Source organism: Schistocerca serialis, chromosome 2 (genome assembly GCF_023864345.2).
Source record: "Schistocerca serialis cubense isolate TAMUIC-IGC-003099 chromosome 2, iqSchSeri2.2, whole genome shotgun sequence".
NCBI classification, from domain to species: Eukaryota; Metazoa; Arthropoda; class Insecta; order Orthoptera; family Acrididae; genus Schistocerca; species Schistocerca serialis.
The window spans coordinates 495,480,421-495,506,396 of record NC_064639.1 but is presented as its reverse complement, the minus strand read 5'-3'; the positions used below and the strand labels follow the sequence as shown (position 1 = coordinate 495,506,396).

Here is a 25,976-nt window from a genome sequence, read left to right as displayed (position 1 = left end):
CACATTAATGTGACTGGATGGTGTATCTGGCCAGCTATGCATGATCATAGAGCGAAGACACAAACATTGAGATAGGAAATGAGCTTTGCAGCAAGAAAATATAAACACAGTCAGTGTGGTGGTGTGTAGAGTTCCATGGACTCTCGGAAATGGCGCTAATGTTCCTGCTACCTTTGATACGGCAGCAGAGGGATGTGTGCCAATAGTGGTGCGTCCCTTGAAAACATTGGACACCACGTCGTCTCTTTAGGCAAGCCCCAGTTCTGCGTGCAGCAACACGATGGACGCAATCGTGTCTGCAGGCTCCATGAATGTCACCAGACTGCATTCTCCATCATCGTATGGGGCCAGCAGCTGGCATGATGTTATTTGGTGCCGTTGGGTGTCATTTCTGACTTTCACGAGCAGTATTTGGACAGCAGCAGTTACATTTCTTACATATTAATGCTATTGACTGCGCCCTCCCTTGGAGGTCCCGGTGACGTAATTTTTCAAAAAGATAATGCAGTACCGATTGTTGCCCATGTAGTCCTGGCCTGTCTCGGTACAAAGGGTATTCTAGTGTTGCTCTGGCCAGCATGTTATCCAATTATCTCCTCTGTTGGAGACATCTAGTCATAGGACCTCCAGAGACTGGCAGCTCAGCACTGACCAGCTGTTACGATTGATGAATTCTGGCATAAAGTTGAAGCAGCATGGAATGACGTAACAATATTTGTCATCGAAGCTTAGTTGTTGGCATCGTTGGTACCAGAGGTAGCAGCTTTATGTATTGAATTTCGCGCTCTGTGTGCACTCAGGTTACGTCCATATTATTCTTTCTACGATACCTACGAAGCTTTCAGTTTTTTGATATCCCCGCTGGTTTTGCAATTCTAAGATCCACAGTGTGTTTAGCGAATAGGGTGCAGCTGGCAATGATTTCATAAAATGAATAATGTTGACAATAGCCTCAACTAGCCAATCTCTTTGTTCTGCTTTCTATTTCTCTTCTTTTGTTTCTGAAATATCATTAGTGTAGGGTAATACGTATCATTCTACTTTCTGTACGGTGTTTTTAAACAAGTACGTAATAAAGCAGTTGTGAACGTGTTGCTGTATTACAGTTTTCATCGTAAGTGTTCAGTTTTTAGTTTAAATACAACTTTTTTGGTGCTCAAGCTAACAAAGGTATTAGCAATTTCTGGACTCACATACGATTTTGTGTCGTACGTTAATCCCATATGTGTCTCGATGGAACTATATTTAGCTGTCCTGTACAGTCCAACAGGTGCTGTTGTTGACATTCATGAGCACATTTCGCTACTCATACTTCGCATTTCCAAAAGTATTTTTGCGCGTGTTTACTGTACGAGTTTAAAGGTTGTAATATTGCCAACTGTCACGATTCGTTCCCCACTCCACTCTTGTGACTGTTAGGTGGCTGCATGTATTTCAGTTTTCACTTTTTGTTGTGCAAGCGTGTGCATACGACACAAGCGTATGTATGTATGTATGTATGTGTGTGTGTGTGTGTGTGTGTGTGTGTGTGTGTGTGTGTGTTTGTGTGATGGGCAACTAAGGTACTAGAAGAAGTGGAAAAATTTGGGATGCGAAAATCAACAGTATTAGTTTTTATCATAATTTATGTGGGTGCTTTTCTATATGGGTAGGAGGGCGCTGGAAGATGACAGGAATAGACTATTTATCGTTTAACAGAGTTCTAATCTGCATCTTCATTTGTCAGTGTTTCAACTATGTTGATGACTAATACAATCAAAGCATTGCTAATTATTTCATTTGGCCACTCAGTACTTCCCTTCTAAATGCGCATTTGTGTATGGTAACTTTCCTGCAAGGTTGGCAGGTTTCTGCTGTAGTTGTAGTTTGTAATAATTATAGTGTCGTGTTCCATGTTTGACGGCCGATTACCATTCTTTATTATGTGCTCAGAAAATGTTGTCTGGCTTTCTTCATCGCTGGAGTGTGTCGTTAAGTGAAATCCTGCTACGCTGCTGGTGATCCGTCTGTCAGCTGGGGACATTTAGGTTAGCGTCATCCTTGCTGTTACTTCGGAGCAGTGCGCTTCCATATTCATAACCATCTACAGCAATATAAAAGAAGACTACTCCACATTGAACACACGAACATTGTCACCGTACAATACACATACACTTTTGGGGCATAATACAAAGGGCCTAAGAAGGTAACGACTCATTACCAGTAGCATATCTAAATAAATGTACCAGGACACCTGTTAGAGGAGATGTACCGGTATATTATGGAATAAGTCCACATTTCGCCTTTGTGGTGGCTTGAACTCTGCTGGGGACACTATCAATTAGGCGTCTGAATGTCTGTGGAGGAATAGCAGCCCATTCTTCCTCAAGAGCCGAAATCAGAGGAGATAGTTGGATGGCGCGGTCCGGAGTGAAGTCGACTTTCTAACTCATCCCAAAATTGTTTCATTAGGTGCAGATGGAAACTGTGGTAAAGCCTCTACCTTTCATTAATGTTTTTGTCCACAAACTACTCCATCTCAGATGCTGATTTGTGACAGGGTGCATTACTATGCTGAGAAAAGCAGTCATCGTCTCCAAACAGTTCCCCTACTGTACACAGTATACAATGCTATGAAATTTGTCCATAACCTTCCACACTTAGCGTTTTCTTAAATGCAGTAAGGGGATCACAGCCTAACCAAGAAAACACCCCCATAATTCCCCACTTCACTCTTGGCACTACACATGATGGCAAGTAACGTTCTCCAGGGATTTGCCAAAGCCATCTCTTCCATCGGATTGACACAGGGTGCACAGTAATTTATCATTCCAGATCAGCAGTTTCTATCATCCACTGAGCAGTGGTATCCCTCTTTACACCACCTAAAGCGTCGTTTGAGATTGGTTATGGAAGTATGTGGCTTATGAGGAGCTGATCAACCACTTACCCCATTCCTTTTAACTCTCAACTGCTGGTGGCACATTATAACTGACGAGTGGTTCATGAGATTTTTTACAACCACCATCCACCATGTTCAACGGTCCCTGCCCATCACTATATGAAGTCCGTCTGGTCCTGGTTTAGACTTGGTTGTTCCTTCGCGTTTCCACTTCGTAATTACATCGCCAACAATCGACTTTGGCAGCTTCAGAAAAGGTGAAATATCACTAATGGATGTATTACTCAAGTGAATCTAATGAATAGTCCACGTTCTAAATCACTGACCTCTCCTGATTGAATGATTCTGCATACAGTCTGCCACTGATTTTAATATTCTATGAGTAATTCTTTGATTTGGATCCTGCGGAGAGAAAAGTCTGTCGCAAGAGGTGGCCGAGGAGGCTTACGTGCCTTAGACACAATTCCAAACTTCGTGTGGTGCCTCAGTACAAACACCTGTTACCAAAATAAGTGTTTATATTATAAAGTATGTGTTAGTTTGATAACATCAGTCGACTTCGCAACAATTGTATGTGAACCACAATGGCGATGTGAATATGTCGCAGTCAGCGTCATACCCAGACAGGAATATGACGGGTGATTTTAGTACAACACTTGTCGACGCACTCCTGGTCTGATTAGACATTCAATGCATGGACCTCAAAGTACGTTATGTAGGAGCTTGTTATGACTCATGGTCCGTATCATATTACCAATATTACGTCACAGACGTAAAACAGTAGAACTGATAGGCGCGCCTGAACATACTTTGTTGGATGTGACAAATATACCGGCTTTAAACAGGTTGTAGACAGAAGGTCTCGTATGCGTAAGCCAAGTCCAGTGGCAGTGCTTGATACTCTAGTGAACGACATACTCAATGATAAATAGGTATAAGCCATAATCCGTAATGGGGACAAATGGTAGCACTCGATATTCTTGTGAATAACATATCCAACGACAAATTAGGTGAATATCAAAATTCCAGAAGTCTCCAGCAGGAAAGTGAAGTCGACAGCAGTCATATTAGTTCATTGTGAATGAAAGACCAGTCAGTTTTAACGGCTGCTGCAGGAGGAGTAATATCACACGGACTAGAGGCCAGCTCAAGACGTGGCTGTTCTCACTATCCCACAAGTTTACCGTACCGAAGACAGAGGCAAAATAACTACTAAAATAATTTTTTTTTCACTAAGGAGGCGGGGACGGGTGTCCGTTGCCATTTCCTCCTTGGACACTGAAAGAGAAATGACTCTTGGTGAGAGTGATGATGAAGCGGTGTTGGCTTCTGGCGCAGTCACTGTGCGTTTGTAGTGCTACCAAAATGATATCAGGAAACTTTTCCTGATGACACAGTGGTAGTCTCAACCCATAGAAACACACCGGTTTTGTGCTTGAAAGACTTCCAGTGGATTGGGTAATGTAACATTGGATAGGGTACACCAGTAGTAGTCACATTGTCGTAATACAGTGTCTAGTCATGCTAGGTAGTCATACTTTGTTATATTTCAGTAACGGAGTGTGGACTCTGAGATCTGGAGAACAAGTACCTGCACGAATGACAGGAATTAACTGCAAAGTAAATTTAGAAATGTATTTAACGTTGCAATTACTAAAGATTCATTTAGTTTTAATGGTGTACATGGTCTCTCTCAAAATATTTATTCTAGCTCTAACAATGTATTCAGCATTGCATAGTAGCTGTATGAACACATTGTTTTAATTATGTCCAGAATTATAATTTGTATTATACAACCTGACTTGGGCAAAATACTGCATGTTTAATCTATAACAGCTATAAATAAATTAATTAATATTATCTGAGTGTGTTGAGGCATAATACACTGGCATTATTTGTTCACTGGATAGTGACATCACATTCAACGACTGCTTTGCTGCTTGTCAGGTTTAGTAGACTACAAAGTTGCTGCATGGAGAGTCACCGTCTGCCACAGAACAGCCTTACTCTTTAAAAACAACTATAATAGTCACCTGTACTATATGGCTCCATGCGTCAGGATGATAGTAACAGCACTTCGATTTTGCCAATTTTAATTTGGTTTTGGGTTTTTTGCAGACCAATGCTGAAGGCCATCAAGCAGTCGTCAGAGTCGCGGTTGGTGCTGGACTGTGACACAGACATGATCCTGCCAGTGCTGCGACAGGCTGCCGAGGTGAAGCTGACGGAGGTCTACCAGTCATACTTACTCACCTCCCTGGTGCGTTTCAAACTCCGTGAGCTCTTCACCAAACTATGAACCACACTGATTGACCAAAACATTACGACCACTGCACACCGAGAAATTGATTGCCGTCTGGTGCCACTGCGGGCATATGACGTGGAAGGAAAGTATATAAACGGAGCATCAAAGAACAGTGAAACATTCTACGGAGGATAAGGGCCTAAAATGGGGAAATCCACTGATACAAGCAACTTTGACAAAGGGCAGATGGCTATGGGCCGGCATCTCGCAACGATCATCTCACAAATGGTGAAGCTTGTCAATTTTCTCGTGCTACTGTCATGAGTACCCATGTAATTGGGTGAAGGACGCTGAGACCACAAGTAGGCGAAAAGTAGTTGGATGTCCTCATCCATCAAGAACGCGGAGGTGTTGCACTTGCTCGTTCTGTAAAGCAAGATAGGTAGCTGCCTGAGATAGATCTGATGACAGAGTACAGTGCTAGTGCAGATACATGTGTTCTTGTGTACATTGTTCAGTGCACATTCGTGAACATAGGTTTCCACAGCAGTTGAACCGTGTGTGTTCCCGTGTCGCCCTAATGGCAGCGTCAGTTACGATTGCTGTGGACAGGGGTCATCATGATTGGGTCATTGACCAAAGGAAATGTGTTCCCTGGTCAGATAAATCATATTCTTTGTTACGCCAGGTCAGTGCTTGGGTCTGGATACACCATAGACGAACAGCAGTAATAGGCAAAGGCAAAAACCAGTGCATGCTGCATTGTTGCTAGAGTTTCCCCCTCCTATATAGGTCACCCCATCCCCCATGCAGCGATGCCAGAGCTCCCCTCACCTTCTCAAAGTCAAGGTCACCAACCCTCTCCCCCCCCCCCCCCCCACCCTGTCATTCCTAGATAACGAGTTTAGCCCACTTGCCTTCTAGATATTGGAAATGGATGGTGGCATTGGTATTTTATTACCATTTGCTTGATGGTGACCTTAAAAAAGTATTTAAAAATGGTTAGCTGAAATTATAGCAAGATCTTGCAAAGTGTTTGAAAGCATAGCAGTTCCTATTTCTTACATATATTAGGAAGTTCAATAGGACTATTAATCCTATTCCTCCTTGAGTTACAGAAGAACTAGTTGTTTATTTGTAGAGTAGCTGAGCTGTCTACAAGTTACAGGAAGGTTATTGTGTTCTAGTATTCTGCTACAAAATGTTACTATGATCAACCATCGGCACATGGTTCAGTGTCTCAGAAATTCTGAAATCACTTTGTTACAAAATTATAAAACAGGGTTTTACCTCTTGATACACTATGCCTCTCCAATATAACAGATACATCATATGACAAGAATATTTATTTCATGGCCATTGCCTCAGATGTGGTGTGCCATAGCCTGTAGTGCCAGCTGTCAGTATATATATATATATATATATATATATATATATATATATATATATATATATATCACTTATTTACTCAAGACTAGAAAGAGATGTAGGTATCCTTGTTAGTTATATTTCGTCTGCACCAATGTATAATCTAAAATGCATCAAATGTAAAATAGTCAGTGACAACAATATATCATAATACATATGAGCAACAATGAAAAGAGAGCCAGTTCATTAACAGACTGCGACTTCAAAATGTAAGATGCAAAAGAATTGCATTTCTTAATCGAATGGTTTTCTTAAAATCTAAAGAGGAGCACTGCATAACAGGGAAATTCAGTAATTGTCGTTTTGTAATTTTTTATGCATAAGCAAAATTTTTACTGAAGAACTAATAACGAAAACACATGTAGCTTTGGTTTATATTAGTAAAACATATTTTTAGACATATGACAGATGTGTCAATATGCAATTCTTCACAGCTGGCCAAGTGGCTAGAGAACTCGGTGTCTTATCTCAGTACATCTTGAGTTGTCGAAATATTCCACTCATATAGCCCCAGCCTTTATATTGTACTGATTTCATTTAACTTTTTTATACACATGTTTCTGTATATACTGCCTAAGTAACTTCTTAATGTTGCTGTGTAATCACTGCAGATTTTTGTATTCACGCACGTCTTTTCTGTTATACTTTAGTTGTTTGCCATCTCACAGGTCTCTCTTGTCCTACAGAGGAATGTGGACTGAATCAGACAGATGAATTTTCTTACACTAGGTTTGTTATTGATAATAACCATTTACTTCTGCTCTTAGTTTTCTCCACCATAATCACATTTCTCAGAATACTACATGTTACTGTTTTCAACTTAGCCTACACGGATAACTGCGACATGAAGAACCATCCTCGAGTGTAGCTGTTCCTGGCATGGTTGGATGCAGCCTTGCCCAGCTCTCATGATGCTACCTGTCCCAGTGTAATTGTTTCATCATCATCATCATCATCTACATCCCTAACTTGGCATTTTGGTCCATTCTGCCTCCTTCAAAATGGGCAGTGGTCATAATGTTTTGGCTTATCAGTGTATAAACACTGGATGTCTCTTTTAAGATGAAATAGGATCCCCCAGTTTCTTAAAATTTCTCACAGTTTATTTCGGTTCATTTTATCAAACACCTTTTCGTACTCAGTAAAAGGCAAGAGAAGCTAGTGAACTCAGTTCATGGTATTTTTCTATTGGCTGTGTCATGGTGAAGAGACAGCCTGAGGTAGGTTTTCCTTTGCAGAAGCTATGGTGAGCATCTAATATCGTTTCAGCGATAGGATACAGTTGTTAAATTTCTAGCACATAATTATTACATATAATTAGTTCTGAAATTTATATCTGCTTCTTTTCTTATAAATTGGTCATATTTGAGCTATATTCCATTCGTCAGGTGTATAGCCACTTTACCAGCACATATTCCTAAAATCGAGTACTCTTATTTTTGCAATATTTGGTGCATATTTTATCAGTGCTATGTGAATCTTGTTACATCTTGGAGTCTTCCTGTTCTTACTGTACATTAGTGCGTCTTGCAGTTCTTTCAACGTCATTAAGTCTATATTCCTGTGTGCTTCACCAAAAATAATTTATTTATCTTGTGCGTCTCAGCAGAGGGTTTTGTTACCAATTACTTTCAGAGATAATGTTTATTTCTAGATTATCCATACCTTCTCTATTTGAATGTTTCATGATTTTTGTGTGCTTTGTCTTGTCTTCTTATTACTTCGTGTTCATTACCTGTAATATATATTTTCCAATTATGGTTTTAACTTACCTGAGTGTCCTTTCAACTACTGCTAATTTTCTTTTGTGATTCAATCTCTTATCTTGTTCATCTGGAAATTCAAGAATTTTCTTGTTGTCTTCTTTGTTTTTCGGTCTCTTTTTTCTGCAGTTGGAGATATGCAAGTTGTGTAGATTAGTTACCATCTTTTGCAATTGTAATGAAAGTCTTAATACGACCAAACGCATTTCGTTTTATACTAAGCATCTTCAATGGTCACTGTAACAATATGGGTTCCTTCTTTTTTACTATTTTGTTTCCTGTAACATATTTTTGATCAGACTTGTTGCTAATCTCCAATTAGACTACATATTTCAACAGAATCACAGACCCATTAAAAGAAGCTTGCTTTTCTTTCTTGTACCAAGTGTTTCTGTTGCTACTTCAGTTATTACTTCCTTTATATTATTCCTTTCCTGGTTATGTTATACACGTTTAAATTTAAATTTATGTAGGCTACTCTTCAAGCCTTTTCCGATATAGTAACCAGATGCTCTCTTCTTTAAGGGGGGGTAGGACGTCAAACGGTTCGACTTGGAGCAGGAGAGGCACCACAGGACATTTTATTTTCTACTGTCTACACTTTTACAAATAAATTCGTAAAACTTTGTTCATCATTATATTCATTTATTTTGCTTTCCGTCCAGCTATCTTTCTGTGACTTTGTTGTTAACTGTTATATTTTATTTTCATCGTGTTGATTATACGTTATTGCAGTACTGATTTTCTGGCCTGCTGTCAGACTTGCTCTGTTAAGTTAATCAGTTCATCGTTGAAATCCAAGTATTTTAAAAAAATGTTGATTTGACTCTCTGCCCCAAAGTTTTCCCGCAAAAAGTCCACACAAATCTTCCCTGAACAATGGGAAAGCTCAGCCAGTGATTACCAACTAAATGTTAAAAAACGGACAACATCTCATTTATCAGATATTTTTAAGCCACTCAGTTAGGTTCTTTTCTGCGTTGAGGGAGAGAAAACGTTTGTGTCCATGAGATCTTGCAAGCAGATGGCACTCACAAAAATGAAAAACATCTTTAACAGTAATTGCCACACACCTTCCCGGTGTGAAAGTGGTGAGTAGCTATATTTTTCCCAGCACGTCTCCGTCAAAGTTTTTTGGAAGGGTTTTCAGCGAAAAACGCATCCCCGAGATGTTCTTTTAGCAGGGTCAGCTCCAATTTTTGGATTTCGGATAGTTAGTTGAAGTGGTGGCCAGATGCCCTTCCTGTCGCCTTACCATTACTCACTGGGACGTCTGTACCCCGACTGTTTGGGTGTTGTCTTATACATGTGAAAGTGAGCGAAGGTTATCTAAATGTTTTGCGAATCGTGTAACTGAGGTGGAGCTTGGGTACCAGCCCGCTATTCACGTAGTGGTAAGTGGAAAATCGCTTAAAAACCACATCCATGCTGGCTGCCACACCGACCCTCGTCGTTAATCTGCCGGGCGGATTCCATCCAGTGCGAGTGCACCTACAGTGAGTCCAAAAAGTATTCGTCTAGCTGCATTTCTTAAGGAAACAATCTCTGTGTAACATGAAGAGAAATGTATACAAACTCTAAAGAGCCAGTCATGTAAGAAGTACCTCGGCAAGTCATTGTTGTTGAAAAGCAAGGAAAGACATACATCCAAATCGACAGCAAGGTTAACAAAATAGAAAATATAATACAAGAGATAGTTCATAAAGTATTTGTCCATCATCTGAATATGCCGAAATTCTACTCGCAGTGATTAAACTGCAACGCTGATCCACGGCACACAATAGAGTCACAATAGAGTGATTCTGAACGGCGCCGATACAGTGCAGTTAGCGCCATGGGCCGTAAAGGTAGTGAGACGACGCTGATCGAAAGGAAACTTATTCTGTGCTTACAAAATGAGTACAAATCTTCTTACGAGATTGCTAAAGTAGTCGGTAGACCTAGATCGACGGTTCAGTGATAATAGATCGATTTTGCGCAACAAAATCATTAAGAAACCAACCACGTACCGGACGACCTCACACTTTGACTGACGCAGACGTGAGACTTATCATGAGGGGAATGAAGAATAAACCTAAAATCAGCGCTTCTAAGTTGGCTGGGAAGTTAGAGTCTAGGGGAAAGAAGGTATATCCCAACACAATCAGGAATTCCTTCAAAATGTATGGGTAACGCACAAGAAATTTTGGGTCAGTGAACAGAATCGAAAGAAACGTCTTCATTTTGCGATGGAACACAGATTCAAAAAGGAAGACTTCTGGAATAGAGTAATATTTTCTTATGAGAGTAAATGTAACGTATTCGGGTCGGGTGGCAGGCGAATGGTGTGGCGTAAGAACAATGCGGAGATGTGGCGAGCGGCTGTATGAGTGCTGCAGGTGTTGGAATATTACATCTCTTAGAAGATACAATGGATCACCATATGTATATCAACATTTTAAAGGACCACCTGAATCCTAGCGTCAAAAAATTGGGTCTGCAAGGAAATTACATTTTTCAACGAGATAACGACCCAAAGCATATAGCTCTGTATACAAGGCTGTGGCTCCTGTACAATACCCCAAAATAACTTAACACCCCTCCTCACAGCCCAGACACTAATCCTTTGGAAAATACTGGAAGATAGCATCAGGAAAATACACATTTCTTAAAAGAAGCACTTCAAGACGGCAAACTTGGTCAAGTCGATGCTCAGAAGACTACAAGCAGTGATAGCTGCAAAGGGAAACTCCACTAAATATTAATTTTTGTAACTGAAATCATATTTTCAGATTGTAAGTTAAAAAAATGAGTAGACGAATACTTTCTGAAGTAGCCCTTAAATAAATTCTCCATTTTGTCGAATTTGTTATCGCTGTGGCTGTATTTATTTCCTTGTCCATCAATAAAAATGACTTACCAAGGTTCGTTGCATATGACTGGATGTTCACATTTTATGTTCCCTTCCTTTCACGTGACATATACATAGTTTTTTTTTTTTTTTTTTTTTTTTTTTTTTTTTTTTTTTTTTTAGCTTACAACTAGACGAATACTTTCTGGACTCACTGTACTTGTACCAGAAGTGGATCTTTTACACACATAACTATCCAGGTGGACATCATTACCCTTGACAGCCTCATACAGATTTATGTAATTCGGAGCAATAAAAGAGCAAGATGAAACGTACCAGCCGAACATCTGACTTACACATTTGAGAATATTATTTATCTGATAGAGATGCCTTTAATATAGTTTTTATCGTCTAGTTTACGGCTAAGACCACAGCTGACTATCCTTTTTAATGAAACAAATATCCTCGTGTGAAACTGTGTTTGATTTTCTTCTTTTCATCGCATTTCCGATACCTCTACTGTATCTCGTTTGACTTTGATTCCTTTACCAAATACTCTAACCTTCCTTTGGTTTCTAAAGTTCTGAAAATTATTGTCATTGTACAGAATATACACATTCTTTCCGTTCACCTTCGTAGCTTGGTCATCTAAACGGTGTTCCAAGAATATTAAACTAATAGAAGTGTGTTGTGTATAGGAAGAATTTGTCATGTATTTGTTCATTCCTTTCAGTGACCAATGAGAGTTAGTTACTGCTTTTAACCACAAAATTATCATCGCGAACAAAACCATTTTGTAGGATTCTATCGCCGTTTTACCAACAGACTCCAACCAACATAATTCCTTCATAATTTAGTGCTCTCTGGAAAGCATTTGTGCAGTATCAGAAATATCTTTGTTATTCAATACTGCTAATAATAAACAGAGAATCAGTAATCAGAGACACTTAAAAGCATGAATTGTTACCACTAGTTGCCAACTTCTTAGTGAAATGGAGTGAAATTAATAGCACCAGAAAGTTCTTTGTGTCTGTGAAAACTACAAGGAACCAAACAGTTGCTATAAACTCCTTTTTATCACTTGATTCGAGCTATGAGACCAAATGCGAAGTTACCCTTTTATCCACGTGCATTCAGTTTTCGTTATTCTCTACAAATTCTACTAACATGATGATTTCTGTTATTTCTGATAACATAGCCAACCATGTGTTTTGGACTACGTATTTCATTTACCCTTGGTACTACTATGTAGTTTTTTTAACTTTGTGCAACAATAAACGAAAGAATTTTGCCCTTCTACGGTACAAGAACTCAAAGGCACACGTCCTTATTCACATTTCATTTCATATTCTAGAAGATATAAGTCGAAGACAAACCTTACAGTTAGTATGTGTATCCGGTGCTAATTTGTAGTTCTCTCGAAATTTTTATAGTTGAAACTGAAAGTAGTTGGTAATACGAACTTTACATACTTCACAGATTTGCTTGATACAAAGTTAATTGTTCATTAGTTCCTTCTTTACTATTTTCCACTAAAAATTAAGATAACAAAATTATAAAATTCGAGAAAACCAGATTCCGTTAACTACAATATTATTTTCTGTAAGATCACTTTAAATTTCTGTCAGGGCTATATATCCATAGTTCGATGTTTTGAAACGTTAATGTCTCTTTGAAACAGACAAATAACCCTTATATATTTTCCTTATAAATACGCAAGATGTTATGATTTTATGTTGACAGGATGCGCACACTTTGGATTTGACTCAGTTCCGTCTCAGTGGTACCAACATCACAACATTGCGACTCATCCAGCCTGACAGCGAAGCCGTTCTGAAGACGATGCAAGACTTCGAATACCGTTGGAATAAAACTCCTGTCACAATCACTCCGCATACGATGCGGGTATGTTTGATCCTTGCTGAACTCCTCAGTTAAGCATCGTTGTCTGTTTATTCTATTTCATTAATAGAACGAACAGCAATTTAAGTTAAGTGATGTATGGAAGTTGCCGATAATAATCTAACAAATTTCTGCCTTGAAGCCACATTCATTGTAGTTAATCTCAGTGTCGTATTCTTGCTTCCACAAGTAAATTTAGTTAGGAACGATGGCAAGATACTGCTGAAAACTAAATTTTGAGTGTTATGCAGTACATTTATGTGGTAATCAGTATAACGGTAACAATCTGTGTTTCGGTACCTGCAGTTTTAAAGCAGTGGTAACATAACTCGTCCCTGCTCTATGACAGATGTTTGTTACTGGATCGGTGTACCTTGTCGATCAGATATGGTTTTTTGAGTATTAGTGTCCGTCGCTGAGCGTGATTAGAATGTGAGGCAGGATACAGTGCTTCCCAGATGATTTCGTAATAGAGATAGTTTGTTATTGCCCCCTTCCTACTTGTGAATTATACAACAGCTGTGAAGCTGTATTATGCGGACAGTTGTTATGAGTGTTTGTGAAATATATAGTCGTTTTGTGTCTGTGGCTAACAGTTATTACGTAACTGAAATGAAGACACAGGGTGTAGCCTGGTTCTGATACATAACTTGCTCGTGGGTTAGCACCAAGGGGCCGCAGACGACCAGCGGACAATAGTGTCTTACCCTCATTCCGTCGGAAGTCGTTGAGACCTATTGATTTAACTCATAATATTGGCGCGTAGGTTGGTATACAGGAACTGTACTCCATCGTATCTCCATCCTTGTTGTCCTGGTCTGATACCTATCCTTTCATAGCATGGATACTCGAATTATGTCCTTCGAAGGGTGACACTGAGGACCATATAGTCTAAAGTAATTACGGCATCCATTTTTGCAACCAAGAGTCTATTAGCAGTGAGTATTAATACACGAAACTCAATTCTCATTGAGTGATATCGTTAACTGCTGAGTAGGTAATCCGACACGAGTCATGAGACAGTTCATTCATCCGCTTGAGCAACTTGCTTCTTCAATGAAAAGCTGAATGCTTGTGGAAAGTTGACTACTCTGAATTTCTGTTTACTCCAAGAAAGTGTTACACGACGTAAATGGTGCTGAGACCATGTCCTGTACGACAGAGGTTACTGAAATTCGTTCATGTATCGTGTTCTGAAGATTCCATCAAGAAGAATAACCTTCAGGCATGCGGAACTAGTTAAGGTATACCTTTACAAAATACAAGCAAATCGTTTTAAAAAAATCGTACTACAATCTTTATGCTGTATTATCAAAAACTATCACTATACTGACTAATGATATTTGTGCTTCTGCCAGGCAAAGCTTACCTCGAAAATGAGGGAGAAATGTGCTACTTTAATAAAAACTGGTTTTGTCTCAGTCATATTAAAGAGTTGTTGTTGACCTATTGGTACCTTGATGTCAACTTGCTTACATGGATATTTTTCAAAGAACGTAATTGGCTAAATTTGTTAATATACTGTCCTTCTTACAACACAACATCAGTTGTAAGGCAACTTTACAATAAAAACTACTGTTTGCCATGTAGCTAACAGAATTTTTCAATCCTTGAATCCAAATATTCAGATGACTTGCAAAAGGGGTGTCTAATTAGGGATATTCTTTTTCTGTTTTTATTTTTAATTCGTTGGGATTACCATTTTCATGTTTCGATAACACTGATGAGAATGATGCTTCATCTGTTGACTACAGGTCGTCCTTTGAGTTAGATACTCTCTCTTCGTAGCACAATATTCTTTAATCTCAGGATTTACCAGTATTTTAACCTTGCTTCTATTCAGTTTCTTCCCCTTTAGGTGAAAACGGATATATTAGTCATCGAAGATAACAATGTTTCAAGTCACACTGTTATGTCTTGTCACTCTGTTCATGTAGCCATTTCGTGTCACGTGTTAAGGATATTACAGTGCTGTGTGTAGCACAGACAGGGCATGTCAAATGTTATATTGATTTGTTATGGATTAATGATAAAATGTAACGAAGGAAGAAGATAAATCATGGTCTCTGCAGAGAGACTACTGTAAAAATTCGGAAAGGAACAATTTATGCTTTCATTCAGTGAGTGACTTAAAAATCTTCGTAGGGGATTTATATGCTCCCGTTCCTTCTTCAAAATACTATAAGTCATTTAATTTCACGGCACTCCGGTGTATCGAAGGGAGACAACTTACAAAAGATAATGGCTGACAAATGATTAAACCGCGTGCCCACTGCCCGCGAAGTGCTCATAATTAATTGCCACATAAAATTAATAATTTATATTAAAAATGAAGAAATTCCTCCAGCTGTATTTAAGGTGTCGATTTTATTTTGGCAACTAGTTTCAACGTTATAACAATGTCATCTTCAGGCCCATACACTTGCTGACGTCAACTGCGTGCGGCTGATACTAGAAGTCAGTGGTGAGATAAGGACGTGCTCCGTGTAGCAGGTGGTTAGTAACTCCAACCACCTTCCACATGAAGCACGTCCGTATACATGGCTACACTCCATACAAATACTTTCAGATACGAATTCCTGACACTTAAATCTATACTTGATGTTAACAAATTTCTCTTCTTCAGAAACGCTTTCCTTGCCATTGCCAGTCTACATTTTATATCCTCTCTACTTCGACCATCATCAGTTATTTTGCTCCCCAAATAGCAATACTCATTTACTGATTTAAGCGTCTCATTTCCTAATCTAATTCCCGCAGCATCAGCCGATTTAATTCGGTTACATTCCATTATCCTTGTTTTGCTTTTGTTGATGTTCATCTTATATCCTTCTTTCAAGATACTGTCCATTCCGTTCAGCTGCTCATCCAGGTCCTTTGCTGTCTCAAATAGAATTACAATGTCATCGGCGAATCTCAAAGTTTTTATTTCTTCTCCATGGATTTTAATTCCTACTCCGAATTTTTCTTTTGTTTCCTTTACTGCTTGCTCAAAACACAGACTGAATAACATCGAGGATAGGCTACAACTCTGTCTCACTCCCTTCCCAACCACTGCTTCCCTTTCACGCCCCTCGGCTCTTATAACAGCCATCTGGTTTCTGTACAAATTGTAAATAGCTTTTCGCTCCCTGTATTTTACAACTGCCCCCTTCAGAATTTGAAAGAGAGTATTCCAGTCAACATTGTCAAAAGCTTTCTCTAAGTCTCATCATCAGTTATCTGCTATATTAGCAGGTCCTTTGCCTCTCCATTTTCTGCGATCCATTGCTTCCTTCTTAAGGCTGCTGTATGTTGTACCGTCCATCATGTCATCCAGTATCTGGAATCTCTTCCTTCCTCGCTTCCTTTTCCCTTCTACATAACCTTCTAAAACTGTTTTTATCAGTCCGTCATTCTTTCTTAATATATGCCCAATCCAATTTCTTTTTCTTCTCTTTATTACATCTAGTAACTGCCTTTTCTCTCCCACTCTTCTCAGTACCTCTTCATTTTTTACTCTGTCCATCTAACTTATTCCTTCCATCTTCCGCCATGTCCAGATCTCAAAAGCCTCCAGCCTTTCTCTGTCTTTTTTCCTCATAGTCCATGTTTCAGCGCCATATAGAAGAACACTCCATACAAGACATTTTATGAGTCTCTTTCTGAGTTCTCTGTCCATACCGCTGCAGAAGATTCTCCTTTTCTTATAAAACGCCTCTTTTGCCATTGCTATCCTTGTTTTAATTTCTGTGGTGCACTTCCAGTCGGTGTCTATCCTGCTTCCAAGATACTTAAAATTTTGCACCTGTTCTAGTTTTTCTCCATTCAGCACAATTTTTAGTTCCTTATTTCCTCCTATTGCCAATACTTTTGTTTTATTTGTGTTAATTTTCATTCCATATTTTTTTCCGTTAGTTGCAATGGTGTCCACCAAATCCTATAATTCTTTTTCCCCTGTGGCTAGAAGGACCATGTCATCAGCAAATCTCAAGCACCCTACTCTTCTTCCTCCATTTCTACTCCTTTGTCATCTAATGAGCATTGGTCAATCATATTTTCCAAGTACAGGTTGAAAAGAGTAGGTGATAAACAGCATCCTTGTCTTACTCCTTTCCCTAGTCTGATCCAGTTTGTACTTTCTCCTCTCACTTTAACTGAAACTTTTTGATTAAGGTACAATGAGTTTATAAGTCTTCTGGTTTTCCAGTCCACTCTCTTTTCCCTCATAATAGTCGCCAGCTTGTCCCAAACCACATTGTCAAATGCCTTTTCTAAATCGATGAACCACATATATAGGTCTCTTCCTTTTTCAATAAACCTTTCTCCTAAGATTCGTAGGAGCCCTATTGCATCTGTGGTGCCCGTATTCCGTCTAAAGCCAAACTGCTCCTCGCCGAGATTCTCCTCTATTACTTTTTCAAGTCTTTTATTAATTATTCTTAACATCACTTTGGCTGCATGTGAAATGAGGCTGATTGTCCTGTGCTCGCTGCATTTCTTGGTTCCTTGTTTTTTCGGCAATGGAATCATTACTGTTGTCAGAAAGTCCTCAGGCCATTCACCACTGTCATATATTTTATTACATAACCTCAATATTTCTCTTATTCCATTGTGGTTCAAGCATTTTAGTATTTCTCCCGGTATTGTATCTGTACCTACTGCTTTGCCATTTTTCATTGCAGCAATAGCAGACTTTACTTCTTCCATTATGATGGTCGGTCCTTTCTCTTCATCACTTACACTGTTGTGTGATTCAAGTTCCAGAGTTTCTGGTTTGCTATTTGTGTCATATAGCTCTTTTATATATTCTTCCCATCTCTGGAGGACATCGTCACGATCTTTATACACTACCTCTTCGTCTTTACTCAAAATTTCCATAGTAGCACTTCCTGCTTTGTTTTGTTCCCATGTCATAGTCTTTACTCTGTTGTATAGAAAGTCGTATCTTCCTTTCCTGTCCAGTTCTTCAGTTTCATCACATTCCTCTTTTAGCCATTTTTTCCTAGCCTGCTCTGTTTCTCTTCGCAGTTCGTTATTTAACCTTCGGTATATCTTTCTTGCATCTTCAGTGTTCTTGTTTTTCAATTTTCTTCTCTCCTCCATCTTGGAAATCATTTCTTGTGTGACCCATGGTTTTTTTGACCTTTTCCCTTTTACATATCCTATATTTTGCTGTCCTGCTTTAATTATTCCTTCTTTCAGCATATTCCAGTACTCGTTGGCATTATCAGGTGCTTCTTTGTCTCGTAATGTGTTTAGAAAGTCCCGAGACAGCATTTCTGTAATTTGTTCTTTGTTGGACCTTATCTTCTCTAGATCCCATTTCTTCACCATTGTCGCCTTTTTCAGTTTTTTCATTCTTATTTCTATTTCTGCCATAAGTAAGTTGTGGTCACTATTAATATCTGCACCTGGTAATGTGTGCACCTTCTTGATTCCATTCCTGTATCTTTCTTCTACCAGTATAAAATCGATTTGGTTTCTATATTTATCCCCTGGTGATTTCCAAGTGTAGAGCCTCCTCTTATGGTTTTTGAACCATGTGTTTGCCACTATCAGCTGCCTTTCCCTGCAGAAGTCAATTAACCATTCACCTCTGTCATTTCTCTTTCCAAGACCATGACTGCCTACTATGTTTCCCTCTTTCCCTTCTCCCACAATGGCGTTCCAGTCTCCCATCACTATTTTGCAGCATTTTTTATTTTCGTCCATTATTCTCTCTATTACATTGTACGTTTCCTCTACAATTTGGTCATCATGTTCTGAAGTTGGCATATACACCTGGACAATCAGTAAATCTTTTTGTGCTCCTTTCAGCCTTACACCAATAACCCGGTCATTTGCATAGTCTACATATTCCACACATTTAGCCAATTCCTTTGTCATAATCATTCCTACTCCATTAATTCCTTTTACTTCTCCTCCTGAGTAGTAGAATACATATTCATCTGACTGCAACTCTCCATGTCCATTCCATCTTACTTCAGCAACTCCTACGAGGTCCATATGATTCTTTTCCATCTCTCTTTTAAGGTTTTCTAGTTTTCCTGCTTGTAGCAGAGTTCTGACATTCCAGGTACCAATTCTCGTTTTGATTTTTTGCCTCCTTTCAAGTTGTCCCCCCCCCCCCCCCCCCCCCCCCGGAGATCCGAATGGGGGACTATTTTACCTCCGGACACTGATTTAACATGAGAGGAAGCCATTTTTTGCGCATAAAATGGAGACTGCATTATGCAGGGAAGATAATCTGCGGTGGTATTCCGTTGCCTTCCGCAGTTCTGGAGGCCGCCCCTAACATGGGATACAGACGCCTTTTGCAGCCGCCCGATCCGCTGCATGAGAAGTATAGGTTGGAAAATGAAAGACCCCTAGCCCTCGAAACCTAATAGCGTCAGGGTCGGAAAAGAACAAGAGCTGGCCGAGGGTGGCCAGATAGGAAAGATAAGAGTGAGGAGCCTGGCATAAGTAAGTGGAAGCAATGCCAGGACTCAGCTCGGGGCCCCGTGGTCGCCAGCCACGTATCACTAGGTGTGACTCCCTGAGGTGTCTCTAAGTCTACATATGCTAGAAACGTAAGGTTTGCCGTTCTTTAATCTATTTTCTAAGATAAGTCGTAGGGTCAGTATTGCCTCACGTGTTCCAACATTTCTACGGAATCCAAACTGATCTTCCCCGAGGTCGGCTTCTACCAGTTTTTCCATTCGTCTATAAAGATTTCGTGTTCGTATTTTGCAGCCGTTTCTTATTAAACTGATAGTTCGGTAATTTTCACATCTGTCAACACCTGTTTTCTTTGTGAATTTCATAAGAAGCACCACTGCTGGTATTCCTTACTCCTTCAATTTTATGACCAGCCGCAGCCCCACATCCACATCAATGATGGCTCATCTTGATCAAAGCAGGGCTTTCCCCGCGGTTGGGTTGCAGGTGGAGTCAGCGCTGACGTACGACGCCGTCCGCGTGCTGGCCGCGGCGCTGTTCCAGACCAGCACCATCGGTCGCCTGCGGACCTGGCCGCTCAGCTGCCTGGACGAGGAGGCCGTCTGGGACCACGGCATCAGCGTGAGGGACTTCATCCGCGACGTGAGTAGGCGCCAGCGTGACAAGTACCATGCATCCTCAAACGTGAGTCTCTGGGCATATAAAATGTTCAAGGAGCTTACGGGAAAGTACCCGGATGATGTCTTAGACAACCGCCGATAATGAGCACTCCCTCATTTTTAGGGCATAATGCAACGAGAGAGCGCATCCAGCATCATAACTGTCACCATCCGACTCATTGAGAAGGGTTACTCCGTACCTTGCCCAAGTCATCTGAGACCATCAATTTCAGCTTCGAAGTAACCCTTCGCCAGAACAATTATAGTGAAAAGAGTGATGAGACATACGTTGCGCAATCCACCTACCGTGAATCGTGTAAATGGTGAAAATAACGAGGTGTACATATTTCAACGGCATTTTTGCCTTACGCAGGTAGCATTTCCAACAAGGTTGGTCGAATTCTGCGGAAACGCACGTGAATTATGTCTTTCGACTACCGCACATTGTCTATAAAGTATAATCTTGGTTTAGAGGTCTGTGTAGTGTGGGCCGAAGAGCCAACACCGTGTTACTAGAGGAGGCCGAAATGCACGCGTTTTAGCTCACGCAGGCTGGCGCGAGGAGGGAAGAACTATACTGACGTGAGGTCTGGAACATAACAAGGAATTATAATTCAGAAAGCGGACGTAGCTAGTTTGGTACTTAACTTTAATCCATTAATGATGAACGTTTCTCTTGACGGTACATGAGTCACAATATTAATATCAATAGTAACTGAATATGGTTTCTTGCTAGGTCGTAGCAAATGACGTAGCTGAAGGCTGTGCTAAACTGTCGTCTCGGCAAATGAGAGCGTATGTGGTCAGTGAACCATCGCTAGCAAAGTCGGCTGTACAACTGGGGCGAGTGCTTGGGAGTCTCTCTAGACTAGACCTGCCGTGTGACGGCGCTCGGTCTGCAATCACTGATAGTGGCGACACGCGGGTCCGACGTACACTAACGGACCGCGGCCGATTTAAAGGCCACCACCTAGCAAATGTGGTGTCTGGCTGTGACACCACAGTCTGTTTGCCGAATACCTTGCAGTTGTGGCTTTTCGTGCATTCGTCAGACCATCAGGACCGTGGAGGACCAGTGCATAGAGCATAAGCGTCATACACACTTGCAAGAGCCGAGCAAATTTGTTGTTGAAGAATACTCCCTTGGTACCCGCCATCGTATGCACTATAACAACACAGAGATTCTGACGTCCACTTACAGCTATTTTATACTCAGAGACGGAGGTTCTTCCTTAAATTCTGCTTAGAATACATCTCTCTGCCTGATCACACAGCAACGGGAGAGTTTTAATATTACTTAGACACCAGTTACTAATTAATATTCACTATCGATAGCTTATGATGTTGGTCATTCTTCACTGTGTGTTGGCGCCAGTGTGTGTGTGTTGTCTTTCTGTACACGACGTTCTTGGTTCTTCGTCGGTGTAGCCCCGAATACCGATGCTTTAAATGTCCTTGCATAGCACTCTGTCATGGCATTGATGCCTTGAAAATGACGGGGTGTTTACCTATCGAAATACTGGCGGTTGTATAAGAATTTACGAAGCTACATTCTTGTAAGTTGTTTGAATAGTGTTCATCCCGAGGACACGGGAAACTCATGCATTGAAGACAAAACACCAGAACATCAAACGGCTACAGGACTTCGTGCTGCTGCCAAGATACCAAAGAAAGATAATTTAGCGAGCTGTATGAGACTCATTCGGAATTGCAACCGGATGATGCCAATTCATAACCACGATATTTCGGCTAGAGCCAGACAGCTATCATCAGATAAATTTTACAACTGCTGATTTCTGACGCGAACCACTATGTTTATACCACAAGCTTGAGCAGTGGCCCATATACGTGACTGACATCTGTTGGATTTAGTGCACTCCGTTGAATGCTGCTCATCTGTAATGCGCAGGTGCATGCGGAGATAAAATTAGGTGGTAAAATCACTAAAATTAGCTGTTGCTTGACTTTACACTAGGCGTGAAATTGAGTGTCTGTGAAAAAATTGAAGCTTTGTATCTTCCACCAAACAAATGTTCACAGATCCATTAATAATCGAATCCTTGAAGGATTTCATCACGGATAAGATTTTCGTGCCAGTATAATCGATGAAATGTCCCGAGGAGACGCTACGCTCAGATATGGCTGAATTATTGGCCTTTGTACGTCTCCATGGGAGGGCAGGTGCTGTATGTCAATGCCATGTACACCAGAAGTTCGCCAGTGCCCCTGGTTGTACGTATTTGTGCTACGTATTTATTGAAACACAGTATCCGATCAGTGAAACCATAACAAGTGACTGAGATTGCAGAGAGATAACGTGCATGTAGGCCCTGCAGCGCCCTCCTTCGTGACACCGTACCTCGCAGTCTGACACTCAGTCATTGCAGATCCCTCAAACTAAGTGGAAATGTGCAGAGCAGGTACCAGTACTCCTCGTCAGTGTCAAGGGTCCCAATATCAGCATGGGGGTGAGTCCTAATGGAGCAGAGTGACTGGTCTCCAGGTAACGCGTTTGTCGTACTGAGACATTGCAGTAGATACAGGGCACACAGGTGCGATAGTGGTGCGTGTGTGGAGCCAGTGGAAGGAGACAGACACAGCGACCAGTGACTACTGGGCCACAAAATATGATCACAGTGCGGATGACCGTCATCTTGCCCCATGGCCGTACCGACAGAACAGCTTCCCCCACAGTGTTGGCTCAACGTCGCGGTACTACAGCTGCCATGGACATGTCTGAGTCGACGATTCGATGCCATTGGCTGTGGGCTGGACTGGTGGTACGCATGCCGTTGACCAAAAACCACCAACACCTCACACTGCGGTGGATAGGTAAACACCATCGCTGGCGTGCTCAGTGATAAAATGTAGTGTTCTCGGACGAGTCCCACCCACATCAATGTGATGACTCTGTACGTGTTAGATGCTGCCGTGAAGAAGACAATAGGGGTAACAGCATTGCTGAGCGGCATAGTGGACAAACGTCAAATGTGATGTTTTGGGGCACCATTGGCTATAGCAAGCGATCTCGTCTCGCACCTATTGAAGGCAATCTGAATAGTAACTGCTACATCAAGGAGGCTTTAGAACTCGAGACTCTATCCCCACTGCAGGCACGTGTCTCATTTCAGCGGAATAATGACCTGTCATATGTGGTGTGGAATATACAAGATTCCTTCGAAGAATGACTGGTAACACTGCTTCCCTGGTCTGCACGTTCCCCCGACATGTCGCCCATCGAACTTGTTCAAATGTGTGTGAAATCTTATGGGACTTAACTGCTAAGGTCATCAGTCCCTAAGCTTACACACTACTTAACCTAAACTTTCCTAAGGACAAACAAACACGTCCATGCCCGAGGGAGGACTCGAACCTCCGCTGTGACCAGCCGGACAGTCCATGACTGCAGCGCCCCTGACCGCTCGGCTAATCCCGCGCGGCATCGAACTTGTCTGGGATATGATCTGATGATAATTTTTTCGTCTTCGTCCGCCTGCAACCACTGTCAGTGCTTCTGGACACTCCTACACAGTGGTATCGTGTTCGCCAGCCGCATATCCAGGCCCTCTTTCATTCTACGCCACAACGTAGCGTGACCAAAAACCACCAACACCTCACTCTGCTCTGATTGCGGCATGGTACAGCTTCACACCGTACTGAATTCTCACGGTGAAAGTGCATGCACAGTTCCGTAACACTAATCATTTGTTTATTGTCTTGTCCCTAATCTGTGGAATGAATTTCAGTGTAATCATACGTCTCCTTCTTGGTGCCGCAATTTTCACAAACAGATGTGTACGTAGTTGCAGCCTTTTCGTGTGGTGTGGTTCTGGGCCGAATTGAGAAATAAATGTTTTGTCATTAACGCTTGGCAGTGTGGTGTTCTAGGACGAACATGCAGTAAAGTTCACGAATACCAATGCAACTATGTTATAACGTTGACTTCTCGCTACAAAGACAGTGGACCTTCAGGAAAAGCTATACCCAAGATTTTAGAGCAGCATAACAGCTATGAATAAGTACACAATTGCGGTGGATCTCTGACAAAGCCCACATATAAACGATACAAACGATGGAGAAGCCTAGACTTTTGTTAGCCTTTACAGAGAAGACGTAATAGTGGCATCTCGGTTTTACGACAAATTTCCGAAACTCGAATTCAGTAATTTCACGATCCTTTCAGGTAACAAAGAAAAATGAAATTTAAGAAAATGAAAAAAAACGTGAAGCATTATTGATCAGCGAGTGAATCTGATGAAAACTATTTAATCTGATGAAAATTAGTTAGTTATTGTGTTCAAATACGTGTATGAAGCAAAACATTATGACAACTGTCCTCCATGAGACTGAAAGTGGTATAACAAGAACAGTTCTGGCCCGAAGTGTTGATGGTGACAACGATGATGTTACCGACGAGGCCGGCCACTGTGGCGGAGCGGTTCTAGGAGCTTCAGTCTCGAACCGCGCTGCTGGTACGGTCGCAGGTTCGAATCCTGCCTCGGACATGGATGTGTGTGATGTCCAGGTTAGTTACGTTTAAGTAGTTCTAAGTCTAGGGGACTGATGACCTCAAATATTAAGTCCCATAGTGCTTAGAGCCATTTTTATCGATGAGTCGTGGGATTTACCCACGCCTTACGCCTCCCCCATCTGACAGAGGCCGATTGCCCTAAATATCAAATGTCGGGAATTCAGATTCTGGCAGGAAATTAAAAACTTCGCGTGAAATTCAAAACATAGTCCAGTTGCAATAGTGTGTTTTCTTTGGAAGGAAGATTGTTATCCTAAATATGAATTGGCGGGAAATCCAAGATGATACATTGTCATCCTGGCTGACTTGGAATCTGGTCCTGGCTCTATGTCACAATCAAAAACCTGAAATACGAGGACCAGTGACGTCAGAATCCAAGATGGCTGACCTGGAATGTAAGATAGCGATCGATCATGGCGACTGTGGCATAGTGGCACACCTTTATGACGTCAAAATACAGCTCAAACTCGTCGGGCTGTTTATAAAAGTGTGGAATCCTGACATTCTGTCCCATTATCTTGAGATAATGTCATGGCTCTACTATGACGTCAGAAACCCAAGTTGGTAACCTGGAATACAAGGTGACAATCGAACTCGGCGACCAGGCCATACTGGGACAGGCTGTATGTCGTGAGAGTCTGAGTTCTGGAATACTGGCACAATGACGTCAGGGACAAAAAATGTGTATCTCCGGGCCTGTCCGTTGACCTACTTGCTATGTTTTTGACTCAAGCTACTATTCACTCAGAGGTGTATGGTCACGGCATACTCTAAGTTTGGATGGGTTTTTACTTAAACGAACAGCAGGATGGAAAGGGCCTTCTGACACTCCCGCATACCACCGCCCTTATTCCCCTAAGTTAAAGTCTAGTAATAAGAATACTTGTGTCTTTATTGTAACAAATACCTTAACAAGGAGTGCTCCCTTTTCGGCAGTCGTGAAGTTCATGGGCACCAGACATGTCGATAAGTACGCCACAGCCCGTCCGCAGGACCCCGCTAGGAGCCATATCACAGCGCACCACTGCGGCCAAAGTCACAGTGCCCGCCTAAGACATGGAGCTCCACCCACCCTGGACTTACACCACCACCTATGACAGCTCCACGCAAGGAGGCACCACAGTACCACCTGCATACCATCGATTTATCAATTCTTATCAGCCACGAATATGCTAAGAACATAGTAAAATTTGATGTGTTTTACAACACTTTTGCTACCCATAGTCAGCGAGTTTTTGACAGCTTTTCCCTGAACATTAAATGTTTATTTTTCGCTTTCGATGCGCTGTTCCCCATTTGAAACACAAAGAACGA

The 25,976-nt window shown here is 41.2% G+C and overlaps 1 protein-coding gene across 1 annotated transcript in view; it reads left to right on the top strand.

Annotated features, from left to right (window-relative positions):
• Window positions 1–25,976, top strand: part of LOC126457433 (glutamate receptor ionotropic, kainate 2-like) — a 234,632-nt gene that overhangs the window by 81,454 nt on the left and 127,202 nt on the right. Inside the window, exons 6-8 of the mRNA XM_050093704.1 lie at window positions 5,000–5,141; window positions 12,891–13,052; window positions 19,959–20,114. Of these exons, the coding sequence (XP_049949661.1) occupies window positions 5,000–5,141; window positions 12,891–13,052; window positions 19,959–20,114 (460 nt within the window). The remainder of the gene's footprint in view (window positions 1–4,999; window positions 5,142–12,890; window positions 13,053–19,958; window positions 20,115–25,976) is intronic.